Raw genomic sequence first — 18,023 nt, 5'->3', positions numbered from 1 at the left:
GCAGGGCAACACAGAGGAGCAGCACTGTCACACAGCAGGGATGCAGACTGCTGAGACAGCACTGACAGAGACAGTGGGGACTGGATGCCAAGGGCCACTGGCTGTGGATGGGAGGAGCAAGGTGATGCTGGGGCACAAAGGGACTTTCAGTGGCCATAGCAACAGGCACCAAAGGCATCACAGGCACAGAGAATCAAAGGCAAACCTACTGGAAATTCCAAACTAAAATCTGCCTTAAAATCACTCTTGTCTACATCATCAAAAATACCAGCAGCTCCCCAGTCAATGCCATATGTTCCATAATACCATGATCCTAATAACTGTCAGAGAAAAAACAAGTGCCAATCATATTTTGCTGAACATCCATTTAACTGATCACAGGTAAATCCCAGGGCTCCAGCTCTTTCAAAGCTGTGCCTTTCCGTTTGTCCCGAGTTACTCAGATCCCCAAGCAGCTGCAGTTCAGCACGTCTGCACCAAACCAGCAATATTTACAGCTCTACGCAGAAATGAAGCTAATGGATCCCTTCCAGCCTCCTCAAAGAGAAAAAGATAAGGAGACAGATTAAAACCCCCAATATCTCATATCTGAAATACTGCTGCCTCAGTGAAAATCCACGTTTAACAAAGCAGAACAGCAAACATGGGAGTTGCATGGGGTGATACCTCCAGTTTCAGATCACAATCCTTAGAACAGTGCTCACCCACAGCTGCCCTGTGAGGGGAGCATGGTCTGGGAGCTGCTGTGCTGGACAGGTCCTCAAGAGATATTAAAGTGCACATGTAGGCATCGTGAGAGAAAACATCATGGCGAGTGAATTCCGAGAAAAGCAGCGCCAAATTCACGAACTCTGTCTTCTCAAGGTCCCTGCTTGGGTCAGCTACGCAAAAAAGAAAATTAAATTGTTACACTGCAGTTTCAGCTTATACTTATTTGGGTTTGAACTATTCAAATTTCAAACTCCAGCACAGTGATTTTCAAGACCTACTAAAAACATCTTGGGAATCTGCACAGGTTTCTCCTTGTCTCCAAAGAACAAACCGTTCTCCATCTAACCTGCACAGCCCTGCTTCCCTGTCAGACCTCAGTGGGTTCCAGAGCATCCCGCCTGCCCCAGCTGGGACAGGGGCTCAGCTGTCAAGTACAATGTTCAACACAGCTGAAAATTCAACTGAGGGAGGAAGAGACATTCAAGAGAAAATTCAACTGAGGGAGGACATTCCTTGTGTGATGAAAAATTAACCTGAAGCTTTGAATTATAACACGACACCCAACAGCTGGCCTTTCCTCCCAAATTACTAAGAGCATCAAAAAAAAAAAAAAAAAGATGCCTTAACCCGCAGTACTGAGGATGCCAGCACCAGGAGGAATGCCATCAGGTGCTATCAGGCAGTTTTCCCAGATAAGACATGTCATGGAGCAGCCCTCAATGAACAAAGATCCTTCTTTCAATTCACTGTCTGTCAGCAAACAGCTTTCACTGTAACACTCATGGGCCATTCCTAAGTCAGCCACTGAGAGCATGGAAATGTCAGAAACAGAAAAGTGTTTGGCGTTAAATATGCACAGAGTGCAAGCAATTTCCCCAAAACTTGCAGAGTTTAAACAGAAACAGACACATTTTTCAGCTAATTTTCTTTTTGTGAGAAAAAACCCAATCAAAAAACACTGAAGGATCCTATAACAAAACAAGAAATTAAAAAAAAGAAGTCCATATGAAAATAGAGTCAATATTCACAGAGTCTGAAACACCTGCTACAGCAAACCAGTAACTTCAGCATCCAGGCACCTTACCAGTTGCTTCTACCTACTTTGGAATATTTGGAATTAGTTCATGCTCACATAACAAGGGAGCTTGTGTATCCAGAAACCTTAGCAGGACATTCTGGAAAACAGGAAGACTGGAACCTCTCAAGGAGGCTGAAGACAGAGATTCCTTTTCATCTAGGACTTCAGATTCACCACATTTCTGCACAGTTAAATAATAAAAAGGCACAATAAAAAAGCATGTCTCTATACACAAATGCACACAATATCCCCAGCATTTGCATCTGAGGCCACCACACGTGTGACTCTCTTACCTCTGCATAAAGTCCAGACTCCCTCTAGGGTGACAGGCTTTTCCTGTTAAGTAGTTTGGTTGGTTCTAAGGTGTTTTATTTAATCCTTTTGGCTTACTGATCGGAAAGGAACTTCCAGGACCACTGTGAATATAAAAGGAGAATTCTCTTGTCTGTGTAAATTGCAGACTGAACACTGACCAGGGCAAAGCCCCCTGCTTTGGGTGGGGATTTGGGTGCAGTGAGGCAGGAACAGTGCAGTGACTCCCTTCCCCTAAGCTGGTCTGTGGTGAGAGCAGACAAGGCAGAGCAGCTTTTGAAAGCAAAAGCCTTTCTGCACGTCTGGGAGTGCTCTCAGCTGTCTGCCCCACACCCGGGCTGAGCAGACAACACATGCCTTTGCTGGGGACCTTTCCTAGGGAGACAATGCCCAGCAGACCCCCGTGAGGCACAGGCCAAGGCAGCAGCTGTGGCAGTGCCAGGGGGCCACAGGGACACGCTGCCCTGCCCCAGCCCCACTGCAGGGCAGAGCTGCTCTTGCTGCAGCAGATGTGCAGATGTGCTGATGCTTCCAGATGTGGCAGCTCAGGCAAGCTGGAGTGGGATCTTCTGCCACAACAGACACCAGCTCACATCAGAGATGGCACTACAAGCATCCTGCTTCTGCAGGATCTCGTTTCCCCAGTAAACAAAGGTATTCTACAGAATGCAAGACTTAAACTTGCACTCTAATTTTGCCTCAGATTAGATCTTGGCTTTGGAACCCTGCTGGAGTCCCCCAGCAGCTGACAGCCCTGCTGTCAGACCCACACCCCTCTGTAAGGGACTCAGCTCCCCGGGCACCCCTTTAGTTGGACAAGCAGCTCATAAGAGGGAAACTCTTCTAGCAGATATAAGTCAGCTAACACACACCTGCCTGAGTTAGGCTGCAATTTCTTGCTTTAAGTACAAGGCTTTTTCATCCTTAACTTTTTTTAGAATTCTTAGGCTGTAAATTGATGACAAAGATCCCCAGTTACCCAAATGTCAAACTCACTCCTTTTGTAATGAGATTAAAGTGAGGCTTCCTTAAAAATACCTTACTCTTTAGGCAAATTATCTCTCTGTGCTGACATAGAAACAACTTACTTCTGCTTCATTTTCCACTTGACTCTTCTCCAGGAGCCTGGCCACAGCCATGGCCCTGTGCTTCCCAGACCTCCTACAGCTCACAGCCCACTCACAGAGCAGCCTCACCACAGCCTCATCATTTGGGGTTCCCTGTGCAGGGCAGAACAGAGAAACCAGCTCACCCACACAGCCCACGAGCTGATCTCTGACCAACAGCCTGCAGCTCTGCAGGAGGAAAAGCCAAACGAGCTGTGGTTTGGGCTTGTGATACACACATTTGCTGTCACTTGCACACATTTGCTTTCTTTGTAGTGTTTTCACATTAAATATAAGCTGGAAGCCAAAGACAGAAAGTTTTCATGTCCCCAGTTTTTATGTTGCTGATACTCAAATGAAAATTTTACCTTCTGATTAAGTTGCTTCACAAAACCAGTGAAGGATGATCTGCTTTGTTAGCAAGAGGAACTCACAGAGCCTCCCAGCCCACTCACCACACAGGATTTACACGCTCATTCTTCCAGACCTCCTCTGTTTCCAGACTGTGACCTGCATCACACTGACACATTACAGTAAACAAATAAAACACCCCCCAGCCTCTAAAGGTCATATCTGCCAGATAGCCAAGGTTGAAAAAGCTCCATTTTATTTCTGACATTTTTAAGAAACACCATGCACCTTTAGAACCCTGTATTTACAGGGCAGTAAGGGGATGTAATGTGCTTATATCCAGTACTTTTTCCTCGTGTGTTCCTGAGCTGGCTCTGCTGATTTCACTTGTCCCTCACAAGCCGGCCACCATCTCTGAACACTTCAAAATACCAACCTGCAAATTAAAGAGATGTGATTTTCCTTCTTTCCCCAAGATCAATGGGAGCTACACAGAGCAGTGAGCATCACAAGGGCTGGAGCCAAGCACAGCACTCTCAGCAGGTGAACACTTCCCTCAGAGTGACTGGGAATTACAGACCCAAGAACATGAACGTTCCTGCTGCACAGGCGTGCCAGCTTCCCTCCTCAGGAAAACAGAGCACAGGTTTGTGCTGAACAAGGCTGCTGTGCACACACACACAGCTAGGGCAGGGGGGTGGAGGGAGGAGAGGAAATGCTTTTCTCTTGCCCAAATAAAGCAACACGTTGATATCACCACTGCCGTGGTGAGATGCAGTCAGCTACCAACAGAACCGGGGACGCTGCAGATTTCTGAAGGCAGTGCAGAACACCCAAAAGACTCTGCTCTCCACTGATGCAGACTCTTCTTGGGCAAGTTGGCACCACCAGAGCCATTCCCACTGGGTTCTTGGAACACAGGGCTCTGGCAGCAGCTGAGACAAGAGAAGCTGAAGGGTCTGACCATCAAATAGGTTATTTTGCTTTTGACTGGAAACAACAAATGTGGAGCCACACGGCTTCCTGTCTTACAAAGGCTGTGCCTGGGGCCTCCTCCCTTCCAACTCATTTACTCACACACACTCAGAATGCATCAGCCTCTCACAATAATCAGGCTCTGGATTTATCTGGGGTCTACATGTGCGGCTGGTCCAGCCTGGACAAGCACAGACCACACATCAGAGGGGCTCAAACTGCTCCCCCAAGGAGCAGCAGCAAGGTCACAGGGGAAAGCAAGCTTGAAGCTGTGTGATCCTCTTAAGGTTGCTATCAGTTATTTAAGTCACAGAATAACTTTTTCCATTCCACAGAGATTTTATACGTTAACTCCTTTAGATGAGCAGGAACCTGGTGTTGGATTTCCTAAAACAGTTAAGGATGAAAACACCCAGAGATGTAACTAAGCAATTTGAGCAACCGAAGCAATGCTAACTGCATTACTGAAACTGTGACAAGACTGCTCAGAACATGCTCTGTTTTCTCAGTGCCTGGGGAGACAGACTGATTCTGCAGATACTGTTTTGCTCATCTTGTCTCTCTGTCCTGTCAAGCAGCCCAACACACTCAGATTTGGGTCTCTCACATAGTTACAAATTTAAATCAAAGCTCCGTGACTCTGAGACCCATCAGAGCTCCTTTCCCACAGTGGGGTGGGGAGTTTTGTTTGTCTATTTCATTTCCAGAAAAGTGATCTCAGAAAGACAAATATCAACTCTCTGCATTTGTCACAAGCCCCATTCGTGAGAACCAGATTCAAAACAGGACTTTTTCACTCTGAATTGAAAAACTTCTCTTGGCATCATAAGAATAGATGGACTTCAAAGACAACATCAGAAACAAAACTAAATACAAGCACAGAGCCCTAAGCCTTAAAAGCAGAGACCTAAGTGCATAAATATCCATGGAGTTCCAGGATTCTACATAGTGATTTCAAGAAATTCAACATCAGTCCTTTAAAAAAAAAACAAAAAAACAAAAAAAAAAAAAAAACAATCACTCTCTTCTGTCACATCACATTCACTACTGCACACTGTCTAGAAAATCCTGCTACTAAGCCGCATGACCGGGGTCCCCCCACTGCTGACTTGTATTTTAAGCTATACTTAAACAGGCTGTATTTTGCTACACAGGAGACTGACAAGTTCAAGAGTTTCATCAACCATTCTAGACATCTTAAAATGGATTAGAGAGGTGAAAAAGCCATTCTTTCTCAGTTCCCTTCCATGGTACCAGTGACAGACCATGACAGATAATAAAATACATGTAGTTCAGATGTTAGGTGAAATTTGAGTGGGTTAAGCCCTAGGAAAATGGCAGGCGAACTCACAGAGGAGTTGTTACAGACATGAGAAAGCCACTACTGCATTCTCCAGATCAGCCTTCTGAGGACTCTGTTTCTGCCCTAATCAACTCCTGCTCTCACAGGTACTCCTTGCCAACTGGGGCTGCAGATGAGTCACAGGTGTTCCAAGTCTGGACTGGTGTAATAAAATTTATTCCAACTGAAAACTGTACAGTAGCAATACAGACTGTTTGCTGGATTTGCACCTTCACAATAATCACCAATGTGAAAATCATTCTGGAGCTGTGCACAAGAGATGATCTGAGTCAAGGAAATGTCACATGGAAAATACTTGTGGCCAGAAATAAGGTCAGTAGTTTTCTCTGCAATCCCATCTAAAAATAAAGTGAATTTACTGCTTTATGACGCAGAATAGGTTTCTAGATTTTGAGTCCTTCTACCCAGGCAAATCTCCTGAGGAACCCACACAAGTCAAAGAGAACCAGAAGTGGGAGGTCCTTTCATTGCTCAGTGCACACGGCCACATTCACCAAGCAGCAGCCCTGTCACTGTACTCATTGTGATGTTACATTTTTATGGGCCATCAGGCCTTCCCACCAAAACCGTTCAACAGCTGCTATTATTATTTGAAACCTCATGAACAGAGAGCTGAGCCTCTGTCAGCTGCACTAAGTGCTGGGATTTGGGTTGCACGCAGCCTGGTGGGAGCCCCTTTCCTGTATGGAAACTGCCACACAAGAGGCAGCTGGGAGAGAATCTTAGAATCATTCAGGTTGGAAAAGGCTTTTAAAATCATCAAGTCAAACCGTTGAGACAGCACTGCCAAGACCACCACTAAAACACGTGTGATCCATGATAGAGGCTCAAACCAAGATACTAAAACGGGAAAACCGGACAGGAAATAGGTTCCAAACATGCTTCAGTTGGGCTTACATCAAAACACAGGCAGTGGACAGCTGTCCTTCAAAGAACATTTTTAATAACAATGTCAGTAGGCAGATGTCCTAGCTGTGAACATCCTATACACAAAACAAAAATCCTTACAGGCTTACATGAGCTGCCGGCTGAAAACAGTGTACACAACCTCGTGACTTACGGCCTCTTCTGCCAGGGAAAAGCAGAAGTTTATTTAGGGGAAGGAAACAGGAGACAAAAAGAAGACAAACAGCACCGCGCGTGGTGACATCCCTGCAGCGCGGCGGGCGCGGGGAGCGGCCGACATCCTGCGGCCGTGGGGCGGCGGGGCAGCCCCGGCAGCGCTGCCCGGGGCTCCGGCACCCTGCCCGGGGCTCCGGCACCCTGCCCGGGGCTCCGCACCGCCCTCCCCTCATCCCCCGGGGCAGGGCAGGGCTGCCAGGTGCTCACCACAGCCTGCCCAGCAGGTGACACCTGAACCTGCACTGGTAAGGTGGATGTGTGGGTTCCCTGACCACGGCAGGAGGATGGAACTGGACGATATTTGAGGTCCCTTCCAACCCAAACCATTCTCTGTGGCTTTGGAAGTTCAAATGTCAAAATGCACGGGCACCATCCATCAAGCAATCTGCACCAGTTTCAAAAGCTGAGCTTGAGCCAAGCAACAACTAAGTCTTGAAAATTCCAGAGGTGTTAAGAAGCTGCACATAGTTTGGCAGTTTAATTTCTTCTCTGCTCCGGATCTGGTAAGGTAAAGCTAAAACTTTCAAAGCTCAGTTTTGTTTTCTCAGAAAAAAAGTCAGCACTTTCTCTGCTTCTTCTCTCGCTCGAATCTCCTGTGCCTGCTGTGCAAACACAGGCACACTGCTCTCCTGTCCAACAACGCCTTATTCCCACTTGGCATTCTTCACCTCACAGTACAATGTGGTGCCATTAGAAGATTTCCTGCAAATCAAAGGGACAGACCTGCATAAAAATGTCAGGTGCTCTGATCTGGGGAACACAGCTCTAAGGGGCCAAAGCAGCATGTTTTCAAGGCAACCTAACCTCAGCTCACAAAGCTCCATAAGGCAAATAATAATGGCAGACAACCTGCATTAAGAACAGAATAATGACTTTCAGAAGTTTCCCTACCAACACTGCCTTTTGAAACACAAAGAGAGAACATTACTACAATTATATCTGGAAGTCACAAGAACTTTGGAACACAGACAGTGAGAAGGAAAAAAAGATACAAATACATGTGCAACAGCACAAAATCATCTGGTTCCAAAAGCAAATAAATACAAAAAGCCAGCACCCAAATGATAAAGCATATCACACCCTACCTGCTCAAAACTACAGCACATCTGTGTGCTGAAGTCCTGATGTCACCCAGGCATCAGGGTTAAGAACTTTCAGAAACTTCCCCTGCCTGCTGTGACAGCTCTCCTTCCTCAGTTTCTCTCTGAGTACCATAAAAGTGTGCGGGGAACACAAAGACAACTCTGGCAAGTGTCTCACTCCACCCCACCTGCTCTGAGCTTCACTTGATGGTTTGTTGGCACGTCTGTCTCTCTGGAAATGCTCCCAGACGTGCCATCCCCCCAGCACTCCGTTCTGCTTGTTTCTGCAAAGCCTCTGAAGCCCTGGGTGGCAGGGACGAGTCAGCAGGTCTCTGCAGAGGGTCCTGAACTACGACCATCGCTGGCTGAGAGCACAGCCACTGACAAAACACGGCTGCAGTCACAAAACAGATCCACTTATATTTTCCACTTTCAAATTTTACTCCAACAGTGTATTTTAAAAGTCAGATATTTCTTCTTTTCTCCAAACAACTTCCAAGGAAATTCTGGAGTTTGATGTTATACACAGACCCAGTGTGATTATCATCTTCACTACACACACTAAAAAAAAAAAAAAAAAAAAAAAAAAAAAAACTTAAAAATGCCAAGGATTTCTCATTAAATTTTTCATTGATCTCTGGAAATGGGTTTATGAGCAGGGGCAAAATATAAAAAACTCCAGGACTATGTAATGTTAGAATATTTTCCTATACTAAACAGCCTAGTAATTTAACCCCAAAGCTTTTCTATCAAATACACACCTATTATGAATTGAAAGGAGATTGCAGCCACTGACTCCTGGTTATCCTTACTCTGATTTGTCCAGAATATCTTTTGATAAAGCATCTCCATGGAATTGTTGGAATCTGTCAAAACAATGGAAACCCAACATTTCCAAGGTGTGCAGAACCCGGCTGATGATCACCCCTGGAGATGGGAGTGAGAGGGGAGCAGGAGGAAAAAAGAAAAAAGGTTTACCCAGGAAGACATTCACATGGTAATCTATTGCTGGGATTAATGGTGGTCCAACAGAATTATACTCATTATACTGTTCAAGGAAGAACAGATGTAAACCCTAAATCCCCAATGTTTGTTTGGAATTGTCTTACCTGCAGTTGACTCTTGGCACTTGTCAAACGACCACCACACCTCCACAGAGCTGTCCTCTCCTCGGGTGCTGGAGTGGTGGGCACATTCCTCTACCAGAGTTACAGTAAGCAAGAATGAGAACTTTTCCCCTTTCTACCCATTATTTATGCCATATCCTCTCTCTATACTGCATCTCTAGGACAATACCAACACGAGGTACTTTGGAAAAACAAGAATAGACACTGGGTTGCAAGCAAGTCTAAATAAGATTAACAGCAGCATTTGACAAATGAGCTTATGTTTAAGTGTGCTACGGATGAGAACAGGCAAACCACGTGTCTTTTGTCTCTAAGAAATTCTCAAGTGAAACAACAGATAATTTGAAAGCTGTGGCTGAAACAGACAATATAGACACTATACAGACAATAGCAATAAAGTAGTCTAGTACTGACCTACACTGTCTCATTCATTATTTTCATGAATCCAGCTGTGCTTGCCAAAGGCAAGGACCAACAAGTCTGATAAACAGGCAATAGCTTAAAAAAAAACCCAAACGAAATCAGTAAATCCTTTTTACACAGCCTTGTTTCATTTTAATTCCAGGTTTGCCTTAAAACCTCCATAGTTAACTAGACTCAGTCTTAAAGCCCAGATGAAGTAAAATTCTTGAACCACCTACAGAACGTGTGCATGCAGTTAACAAGCCAGTGAGTGGGTCTGATTCAGAGAAAACCCAAACTGTGTTTCAGCTGTGTTTGGCAAAGTCCCCGGCAGCCGCCAGATGGACGTGACAGTGCCTGCGGCGCTCGCCGCGCACTCGCCCTGGCCCCACTCCCGGGATGCCAGGCCAGGCCTCAGCCCATGTGAAGGGCAAGGCAGGTGCACAGCAGCAGCAGGAGCCGCGTGTTCCCCAGCCTCAGGGCAGGCTGGGTCTTCTGTCAAGTTGTAAGAGAAAACGTATTTGTGTATATTTGAAACCTGGACCGAACAGTTTGCCTTAGCATCCTACACACTGCAGCCAGAACAGCAGCGTACATAACACACACACTGCCCTGCCAGAGAGCACCCTGACAGGGAAAGCAAGGGCAAGCAAGTGCCCAAATGCAACTGGATACTGAGGAGGGGCCTCCTGGTTTGGCAGGGTGCTGTATGGTACCTGGGCATTACCTTAAAAAACAGCAAAAAAGAAATACACCCAGATGAGAAAGAAGAAAAACCAAATCCCAAAACCAAGAAAACAAAACAACAACCAAAATATACAAGAGAGCAGCTCAGCATTACTTTAGAAGAAAACATGCAAAAATAAACCATCTGGACGCTTCCTTTATGGAGAGCAGATAATCAGATAGAGCAGCCAAGCCCATCATCTGAACCCCCAACTCATCCACTCCCCGGGGACTGGCACGAGCAGAACACTCATCAAATTACAGAGATCTGTCACCCTAAACCCTCGCTATCAAGTGACAGGGGATGCACTGAGACATCTGCAAAGCTGTACAGAAGGGCCCGGGGAAGCAGAGCCTTTACAGCATCCTCCGGCCAGGGCTGGCCGGGCACCGCGGCTCCGGGGACCGGGCCGGCCGGGCGCCGGGGCTCCCCAGCATCCGGGCTGCTGCGGCGCTCGGGGGCTGGGCACCGCCTCCGGGCAGCGCGGCCCGGCAGCCCCGTGTGCCACCATGCCAGCGCAGCAGAAGAAGCTGATCTTTTGCACGGCCGGGGTGCTGAGCCTGGCCTGCGCGCTGGGCACGGCGGCGGCCGTGGGCACCCAGCTCTGGGTGAGGGGCACGATCCTCTGCAGCACCGGAGCGCTGCTCGTCAACGCCAGCGGCCCGGAGCTGCACAAGTTCATCGGCCACATCCAGTACGGGCTCTTCTCCGGGCAGCGTGTGCGGCAGTGCGGGCTCGGGGGGAGACCCTTCCAGTTCTCATGTGAGTACCGATGGCGTTCGAGCTGCCTGCACCCCCGTGCTGCCGCCGGGGCGGCGGGACAGGGCTGCCCCTCGCTCGGACACCGAGCCCCGCAGCCAAAGCAACGCTGCCTTTAGCGTGCTCTGAACTTCAGGGTCAGTAACTTATTTTATGATACCGATACAGCCCGGCTAATGTTTTCAAGAATCTATTACTGCAGTTACACAGATAGCCACATTCCAAGAGATTTATACTATTTCTTTAAAAATAATATTTGGGGGGTTTAATTAATCTCCGTCATCTTGCTCTGTGTGCCAGAATTACAACATTACCTCTATGCTGTCAAGAAGAATGAACTAAACCAGCAAGAACCTCCGGAAAGAGCTGGGGCACTGGCTGCTATTGAGAAACAAAGCAGCCCAAAAGTTTGCAATCTGTGGCACTCATTGGAAGAAGGACTGGGGGAGGCTGTCTGGGAAATGCTGGCTGACTTGGTACCTGACACACAGAATGTCAAAGTATCAGTAATGGCTTCACTTTGCTTTCATAACCTATTAATCTTCAAGGATAAGAAGATCAATAATATGATTATGAAGTGAGACACATATGTATCCAGCAGCAGGCAGAACAGGCAGTAAAAGCCAGCTGCTGTGTGTACAGTACCTCCCCTGAAGTTATTACAGCACACAGATCAAATTTTCTGCTACACCAGCACGTGCAAATTGCTCACACCCATGAGTTAATGCAAGGGAAGGTTGCCAGACTAGGTACCAAAAATTATTTACTATATAACATTTCCCAAAAATAGTAAACCTAGCTAATTTGATATAGTATTAGTATTTGCTCTCTCTCAATTCCATCACCAGTCTGTTTATACCACTGAAGTTCCCTGTTGATTGCTTTGTGTGCCATCCCAGTGTGCAGTTATTGTACCATGGCTGTATTTTCAGAGAGGTCTATGCAATCCCAGGGATTTTGTTTACTGCTGTAGGTGAGACTTATGACCCAGGGCTGGTCCAGCTGCCAGCAGCTCTGGGACTGACACTCAGGTTCAGTCAGTGACAGCTGTGAGGGGTCAGGAGCATTCAGCTCAGAGAGCACTGAGAACAAGGTGCTGATCCTGTTCCCTGGGGCTGCAGCAGCCCCCTCCCATCACCTCAGTACCTTGGAAGCTCACCAGGAGCATTCCAGAAAGCAGAACAAACTTATAAAATACACAGCCATAGCTTAATGCACTCACTGCACATTAGCATGTCTGGGGAGAACACACACAGAAAATAAGCTAAATGATTTAGTTCTGTGCTTGTTCCCATTAAGTGCTCCCCTCTGACCACTGTATCTCTTTTAATTGTAATATGAATTTGCTCTGCCAGCAAACCCAGTTCAGCTGGGGAAAACTTCTGCTCCATTTGTTCCCACTCATTCCCATCAGTTTCTAGGTCAGTGGTTAATTTTCTAAAGGTCTCTGCCATGCAAAGCACACATGGGTTCATTCAGGACCATGAAGGAATGTTTTACTTTCAAGACAACATTGCTTCTGGAATTATTTTTTCCAGATACATCACATATAAAATGTTACTGATAGAACCAGCTGTAGATGCAGGTGCCCAGGGGAGGATTCAATACCATGCCATAACTTGTTTTTTTTAAAACAAACCATAAAAAATGTATTATTAAACACACAGTTTCGCATGTTTTCCCAAAGCATCAGATAGTGCCACAGGAACTAATGCTATTCCTTGTAGGACTCCTGGAGAGGGAAACACTGCAAGGGGCTCTGATGTCTCCCTGGAGCCTTCCCTTCCTCAGGCTGGACACCCCCAGCTGTCCCAGCCTGCTTCTGTGGTCCCCTCCGCACTCACTCAGCAGCTCCCTGTTGTTTTAATATTGGGGTGCCCAGGGCTGGGGGCAGCCCTGCAGATGGAGCCCCCCCTGAGCAGGGCAGAGGGGCAGAATCCCCCTCCCCTGCTGTTCACACTGTGGATCAGCCCAGGGCAGGGAGGTTCTGGGTGCCAGAGCACGTGGCCAAAGCACGAGGAGCTTCTCACCCTCCAGCACCCCATCCTCTTCCTCAGGCAGCTCCCAGGCACTCCCCAGCAGCATGGGTTTGTGCTGGGATTGCCCCGGCCCACATGCAGCACCTTGCACTTGGCTGTGTTCATGGGTTCTGCAGACAGTTGTTTCATTAATTTCCATTTTTTTTAGTCAGAGAGATAAATGGACTTGATACCCCATTACCTGCTGCTCTGTGCCTCTGCATGGAGCTGCAGAGCAGTTTGCTGGTACAGACTTTACAAGGAGGAGTAATTGATGCGAGGCTGCTTTACTCTGCACATATTACAGCCACAGCAAAGCACCTCCAGGCATTATTGCCTCACTTTGGTCATGCCCCCATAGATCAGGAACGGTGAAGTGTATTTCACAGTTCCTTCCAAAACACCTCCTTTTTGCAAAAAAAAACCAGGAATTTTTAAAAATCATTCTCTTGCTCTCTGAATGACTATCTCTGTGTCCTAGACAAACAGGACCACAATTTGAAACAGTAGCTTAAAAGCTGCATAAAAATATTTAGAATAAATTATTCCTGAATTTATGCATCCACTATCACAACATAATTTCCTTTCCCACGTCACAGCTCTTTGTGGGGCCTCATGAACATGAATGGAAAAAAGTCTAAAGAAAGATTTATTGTCCCATTCCCAGAGAAGAGTGGATGGCCAAGCCTTCAGCCAAGGGAGATCAGCTCCAAAACACCAGCACTGGAAGAGACCTCAGTGACACCTTGTGCCAGGCCTACCTCCTCAAATACAGATTCCTGGTTTTTCCTCAAAAGCTGCTGTTCACATTAAGGACCAAATAACACCCTCAGGAAGGGGAGGAGAGGCTTTCCCTGGAGGTAGTGTCTCTCCCTCCTGGCTAGCCTACACTTCTGAGTTTCACAGAATTTTTCTGCCTCCAAACATCTATGAAAAAACACTTCTGGTGAATTATTTCATCTGGTTGCATTTAGAAGAGCAGGATCAAAACAATTATCACAAACGGGCAGGAACCCTCGGTCTGACATCAGAGACAACTTTGCCTACTGTGTATAATAATGTTGTGTTTGTTTTGTTTTCAGTTTTTCCAGATTTGCTCAGAATTATCCCTGCGAGTATCCATGTTAGTGTCATTCTCTTCTGTACAGCACTGATTGTCTTTGCCCTGGTGGGAGCAGGGTTCTTCATGTTCAATGCTTTTGGCAGCCCCTACGAGACCCTGCACGGCCCCCTCGGGCTATACCTGTGGAGCTTCATCTCCTGTGAGTACCCCCAGGCTGGGCTGAGGTGGCACCGCTCAGCCTCGCCCACTTCTCAGCAGAGGAGAGCGGGTTCAGCTGTGGCTGTGCTGGCTCTAAACTGGCAAAAGCAAGCCAGGCAGGAAGGCGGGTGACTGCCACATCAAAAATGTGAAACCACCTGTTTTCCAAAATGAAGTTGAGAGATGGACTGGGGAAATCCTGCATGAGGGTGGGTGGCAGGATGGGAATGGGCAAGCAGCTGCAGGAAACTGTGACAGAAGGGCCCCAGGAACCCAGAGCTGGGGTGGCATCACTGACACCCCACACACAGTCAGAACCAGGAACCACACCAAAGTAGGAAAAGGGGGGGGAAAACAACAAAAATATGCCAGTGATGCAGCTGGTTCCACAACAGGAGGGTTCCAGACAATGTGAGCGAGATCACCACTTAGAGCAGCACAGCCTTGCCAAGGACAGGAGAGCTGAGCAGCCAGGGGCCAGCAGCAGCTCGTGGTCTCTGAGAGGAAGCACTGCCATGCAGGGATAACAGCCACACGGCTGTTCCCTGGGCTGCTGGCTAGGCTGACAGGCAGATTTACCCTGACTTTACAAGGTATTACACATTACAACCATAATTTAACAAAGGCCTTCAGTACATGTTTCTGTTCAGACACGCAGAGAGCTCCGTTATGCTCAATGGCACAATGAGCAACGTAAAGCTGAACATGAACACAGATACTTCAGTGGCTCAGGGCACTAAATCAGCCATGCTAAATATTCCTGGTCCTGAGCCAAATTCAATTAGAAAAGCTCACCCATTTCAATAGCCATTGGCTTGGATTCCAAAAAGAATCCCGGTTAAAGCTGTGTGGCCATACAGACATTCTCCACGTGTTATTTAGCTGCAACATACTTCATGCAGCACAGCTGAGGGACTACTGAAGTGATGAGCCTCTCCCCCTCCCTTTCAGGTTCCTGTGGTTGCCTCATCATGATTCTCTTCTCCTCAGAGGTGAAGATCCACCACCTTTCAGAGAAAATTGCTAATTTCAAAGAGGGAACTTTTACATTCAAGACTCACAGTGAGCAGTTTGCAAATTCCTTCTGGACCATCCTGGTCTGCTCCCTGGTGCACTTCCTCAATGCCCTGCTAATCCGATTTGCTGGATTTGAATTTCCCTTTTCAAAATCAAAAGATTCAGGGACAATCACAGGAGCAGTTGACCTGATGTATTAAAATGATGGGATTTAAGCACATTTCAAGCAAAGAAATTTGTCACTATTACATCAGCAACCACCACATGAACCAGCTTGTGAATGATTGCTCTAGAGAAGGTAAAAAAGGGAAGTTTCAAATAAGTGTCAGTATGGTGTAAGCAGTGAACAAAAGAAGATGTGCTGTATGGTAATGTCTGGATGGAAAATCCCATTTTCTTGGGGTAAGGTCTTAATAAGACATTTTTTCCTGTAAACTGTTTTAAAAGTGGCTGGTATGAAGAAAAACAGAAATCTCAGTAGCGTTGCAGTGAATCTGGAAAGTCCAATCAATGGGTTGCAGTAGAAGCACACACTCACCAGCAAAAGCTCTGCCCTTCAGCCCTGGTGAAGGCAAGGATGCAGCCGTGACCACGTCAGAGCAGCAGGGCCCAAGGACGCCCAGCAAGGGACAGGACAATGCCCAGGCTCTGCCCCAACACCCCTCAGACTCCAGCTCAAGTGCAATGCTCAGAGGGCACAACGCAAACACCTGCACTTTGATCTGGCTTCACATGCATGGCAACAGCATCATTTCTCTCCATGAAACTCTATGGGTTTTTTCCTTTTAACAAACCAGACTGCCCCAAACGCAAAGTCCTGGGAGCTCTTGTTTCCCCAGCAGATACTGCAGCTTGGTGACAAAGCTGACACAGCACAGCAGATGCAGAGGAGATGCCACGTGCTCCTGCTTGCCTGAGGGAGGCAGCCAGGCTTGGCAGCGCTGAACAAACCCTCTGCAGCTCATCAGGCAAAGGGCATTTCCCAGGGCAGAGCCACGGGAGCGAGCCCAGGTACCTCCACCTTCCACTGCCCCCTCCAGAGAACGGCCCCGCAAGTTGTCATCAAACCCCGTCAGAACCCCGGCAAAGGGCAGCAATAACACAGCAGACAGGCTCCCGTGCAGGCTGCAGCTCAGCAGGGACTGAGGAACAAACACAGGAGGAGCTGGCACGGGAAGCCAGAACAGACAGATGCATCGGCCCTCACCCCTGGACATGCCCAAGTCAGCTAAAGCAAGAGATGCTCCCCAGGCACAGCATCATACCACCAAGCACTGCCTCCGTAGAGTTACCTGGGTGCCTTGGAGATGAGCAGCTCCTCACAGGACACAGAAACAGCCCCCAGAGCAATCACAAGTGGAGAGCCCCTGCTCCATTTATCTGCAGGGGCTGCGCCCAGCTGTGGGTGAGGAGCAATCCCAGCCAGCATCCACCCAGTGCCCTGGTACAGGTCAGACCCGGGTACCAGCTATCACAGCCCTCTGTGTTTCAGTATCTACCAGCCCACAAGGCCTTACTGACTTTGATGTAATTTTTGTATTTTTACTGTGAAAGGCAAAACACTGCCGGGTTGTTGCAAAGGTTTGTCAGCTGTATCCTTTCCCAAGGTAGCTCTGCCTCCACATCTCCCTGGATTTTATCAATGTGGAAGGACTTCTGCAAGTCAGCACAACTCCCAACTTGTCCCATCATTTTCTTCATGATCTATATGCATATTCCTCCTAATGTTAATGTATGTTCTTAAAGCATAATTTGTATTGCATCTCATGGTGTTGTTTACTACACAGCAAACTCAAACACATTCCTTTACTGTGCAGAAAAGAGCAGCCTCAGCCTGGGGTCTGGGAGTCCTCACAGAGGTCACTGTGCCCAAAGCCCTGCCTGACCACTCCCACATCCCACCCTGCACCCGGGCATCAGCCTAGCTATTCCTAAGGCAAACAATAACTTCTTACCAGCAAAATAAAATTAAGATAATGTTTGTGGGTTTGACGGGCTGGAAGAGCAGGTATGGTCTGCCCAGTGCAAGCTGTGAGGGAGTCCCAGCATGGACCCTGAGAGAGCCGCAGGAAGGACCCCGGGGGAGCCCCAGCATGGACCCTGGACCCCCTTGCATCCATTAAAATGCCACGTACTGGAAAATGCCCCCGCTCCCGCCCCACTTCGGCAAGCACCCTCGTTCCTGCTCCATGCTGGAAAATGCCCCTGCTCCTGCCCCATGCCCCACCACCCGCAGTCCCCCCGAGCAGCCACCGCCGTGCCCCCGCTCCTGCGGCATTAAACATTGATGCTGCCGGCCCAGCGAGCAGAGCAGCTGCGCCGGGCTCTGCCGCAGCTCCATCGCGGTGCGACCGGGGCTGCCCGCGAGCCCCGCGCCGGGCGGGGAGGTCGGTGCCTCCGAGCAGCGAGGCTCCGAGCAGCGGGGCTCAGAGCAGCGGGGCTCAGAGAGCGGCTCAGGTCAGAGCAGCGAGGCTCCGAGCAGCGAGGCTCCGAGCAGCGGGGCTCCGAGCAGCGGGGCTCAGGCTCAGAGCAGCGAGGGTCCGAGCAGCGAGGCTCCGAGCAGCGGGGCTCAGAGCAGCGGGGCTCAGAGAGCGGCTCAGGTCAGAGCAGCG

The 18,023-nt window shown here is 48.2% G+C and overlaps 2 protein-coding genes and 1 long non-coding RNA gene across 4 annotated transcripts in view; 1 reads left to right on the top strand and 2 right to left on the bottom strand.

Moving 5' to 3' along the window:
- Positions 1-9,350, bottom strand: part of MED12L (mediator complex subunit 12L) — a 68,486-nt gene extending 59,136 nt beyond the window's left edge. Inside the window, 9 exon segments of the mRNA XM_068200074.1 lie at positions 210-292; positions 295-313; positions 667-881; positions 1,844-1,970; positions 3,190-3,321; positions 8,893-8,968; positions 8,970-9,027; positions 9,210-9,299; positions 9,347-9,350. Coding sequence (XP_068056175.1) covers positions 210-292; positions 295-313; positions 667-881; positions 1,844-1,970; positions 3,190-3,321; positions 8,893-8,968; positions 8,970-9,027; positions 9,210-9,299; positions 9,347-9,350 — 804 coding nt within the window.
- A 1,513-nt stretch (positions 9,351-10,863) lies between these two features.
- CLRN1 (clarin 1) lies at positions 10,864-15,618 on the top strand. 2 transcript variants are annotated; one of them, XM_068200104.1, is made up of 3 exons: positions 10,864-11,118; positions 14,216-14,395; positions 15,346-15,618. In XM_068200104.1, the coding sequence occupies exons 1-3, from the start codon at positions 10,866-10,868 to the stop codon at positions 15,609-15,611; spliced, it is 699 nt and encodes a 232-aa protein (XP_068056205.1). In that variant the 5' UTR covers positions 10,864-10,865; the 3' UTR covers positions 15,612-15,618. The 2 variants fall into 2 exon arrangements, with proteins under 2 accessions (XP_068056205.1, XP_068056206.1); XM_068200105.1 differs by having other exon boundaries at positions 15,307-15,618.
- On the bottom strand, positions 15,590-16,832 carry LOC137479641 (uncharacterized). The gene is made up of 2 exons (XR_011002402.1): positions 16,704-16,832; positions 15,590-15,973 (listed from the first exon to the last, which is right to left on the bottom strand). It is a non-coding gene; the product is annotated as an uncharacterized lncRNA (long non-coding RNA).
- Between the last annotated feature and the right edge of the window lie 1,191 nt (positions 16,833-18,023).

Source organism: Anomalospiza imberbis, chromosome 10, assembly GCF_031753505.1.
Source record: "Anomalospiza imberbis isolate Cuckoo-Finch-1a 21T00152 chromosome 10, ASM3175350v1, whole genome shotgun sequence".
Taxonomy (NCBI): Eukaryota; Metazoa; Chordata; class Aves; order Passeriformes; family Viduidae; genus Anomalospiza; species Anomalospiza imberbis.
This window is presented reverse-complemented; position numbering and strand designations above follow the sequence as displayed.

Bases quoted from the DNA above. Each gene is read 5' to 3' on its own strand.
- CLRN1 (XM_068200105.1), top strand. From the start codon at position 10,866: ATGCCAGCGCAGCAGAAGAAGCTGATCTTTTGCACGGCCGGGGTGCTG. The intron at 11,119-14,215 runs GTGAGTACCGAT...TTTTGTTTTCAG, and splicing joins GAGACCCTTCCAGTTCTCAT to TTTTTCCAGATTTGCTCAGA. The intron at 14,396-15,306 runs GTGAGTACCCCC...AGCACAGCTGAG, and splicing joins CCTGTGGAGCTTCATCTCCT to GGACTACTGAAGTGATGAGC.